The following is a 2062-nucleotide window of genomic DNA, read 5'->3' as shown; positions in this document are numbered from 1 at the left end:
ATATACATCCATCCATACATACATAGTTCTACAGTATTAATTCTCACCTTTGAGATGCACACTTCCTGAAAAAAATACCACATGCTAAGTTTCAAAATGGAGCTACATGAATATATGTATTAGCTGTCACATGTCAGACAACATTTCAATGGAAATTTCCTCTAGTGCTTTGATTTAGTGAAGTTTTTAATCACAAGAAAAACTTAATACTCTCATACAAGTGAAAAAAAGTAATGCAACTAGCAAGGAACATTTGGAATACTTCAGTAATAGGAGAAAACACCAAGCTGTTACTCTACCATTCAGTGGGTATGAAAAATGATGCTGCCAAGTTTAATTTCACTAAAAAGCTCATTTGCCAATCAAGTGGTTACCAATGGTGACAACTGTGAAAGGTCTCAGATTTGAAAAGGGATGCAAGAGGTTAAGAAGACTGAAGCTGTATCCCACGGAATTGATGGAACAGGCCAGGAACGAGTCCCTGGCACAGAAGCTGACTGGCACAGACACAGCCCTGTTACTCCCAGGCAGCAAAGATCTGTGCTGCAGTCTGAAAGGCAACTGGGCTGAAGAGCCTAAAGAGGTAGGTTTTATTCTGCTAATATCCACTGACATTCAGCTGGGAGTCAGCCACAGTGCTGGCCTCATCTCAACTCCCTTCCAACCCTAACTGAAATGATAATTTTTGTACAAACTATCTGTAAGCATCCGGAGGAAAAGGAGATGACTAACAGCCAATGTGGATTAGTTAAGAATAAATTATGTCAAGCCAATATAAATTCCTTTGTGACAGGGTGACAAGCCTGTGGGTAAGAGAAAAACAGATGAAGTCATATATTTTGATTTTAGTGCTTCTTCTGACACTGTACTGACAGTGCCTTCTCAAAGCAAACTAGGGACACAACATAGAAATTAAAATATCATTGACTGGTGTGAAACCAGTTACAAAATCATATAAGTGGTTCACTGCAAAAATGGCTGCATATATTTCAGTAGAGTCCTCAGGGATCTGCCCTGGGTCTGGCAAGCAGTTCCATTAATAGCCAGCATGATGAAATAAGGAGTATATTATTAATGTGCAGGCAACTCCAAGCTGAATGGGACTGTCAATGCTATGAAGAATGCTTAGAATTCAGAACCATCTGAACAAATTATATCACCTTAGTATAAAAGAATGGTTTTCAAAACAGGATTAATGATATTTAAAGAAGGAATTATAAGCTGGACAGAATGAGAAAAAACTTGTAAGGCAGAAGTTCTGTGGTAAAGGATCAGGACTGCTGTGAAACACAAGTTAACTCCACTGGCATATGAACAGAAAAAAGCACATTGTCATTTCTACAGATGCTACATGTGAAGTACTTGTTTAGCTCACAGAGGCTCAATTGGAATAGTGTGTCTAGGTTTGGATGCCACTCAGAGCTGCTATAGGTTTGATGGGGACTACAAAGCAAGACTTTCAAACAAAAGTTTGCAGAGAATCACAGAATCTTAGGGGTTGAGAGGGACCTCAAAAGGTCTTCTAGTCCAACCCCCCTGCCGGGCAGGGTCACCCAGAGCACATCACACAGGAACTTGTCCAGGCAGGTTTTGAATGTCTCCAGTGAAGGAGACTCCACAACCTCTCTGGGCAGCCTGTCCCAGTGCTCTGTCACTCTCACAGGAAATAAGGTTTTTCTGATGTTTATGTGGAATCTCCTATGCTCCAGTTTGTATTCATTACCCCTTGTCCCATCACTGGTCATCACTGAAAAAAGCTTAACTCCATCTTCCTGACACTCACCCTTTACATATTTGTAAATATTGATGAGGTCGCCCCTCAGTCTCCTCTTCTCCAAGCTAAAGAGACCCAGCTCCCTCAGCCTTTCCTCATAAGGGAGATGTTCCGCTCCCTTCATCATCTTTGTGGCTCTGCACTGGACTCTTTCAAGCAGTTCCCTGTACTTCCTGAACTGAGGGGCCCAGAACTGGACACAACACTCCAGATGCAGCCTCACCAAGGCAGAATAGAGGGTGAGGAGAACCTCCCTTGACCTACTAACCACACCCTTTCTAATGCACC

At 41.9% G+C, this 2062-nt stretch overlaps 1 protein-coding gene across 1 annotated transcript in view; it reads left to right on the top strand.

Annotated features, from left to right (window-relative positions):
- The first annotated feature begins 376 nt into the window (after nt 1–376).
- SYBU (syntabulin (syntaxin-interacting)) overlaps nt 377–2062 on the top strand; it is a 57316-nt gene continuing 55630 nt past the window's right edge. The window contains exon 1 of the mRNA XM_010006537.1: nt 377–583. Coding sequence (XP_010004839.1) covers nt 377–583 — 207 coding nt within the window. The remainder of the gene's footprint in view (nt 584–2062) is intronic.

Source organism: Chaetura pelagica, unplaced genomic scaffold (assembly GCF_000747805.2).
Source record: "Chaetura pelagica isolate M959 unplaced genomic scaffold, ChaPel_1.0 scaffold76, whole genome shotgun sequence".
Classification (NCBI taxonomy): domain Eukaryota; kingdom Metazoa; phylum Chordata; class Aves; order Apodiformes; family Apodidae; genus Chaetura; species Chaetura pelagica.
This window is presented reverse-complemented; position numbering and strand designations above follow the sequence as displayed.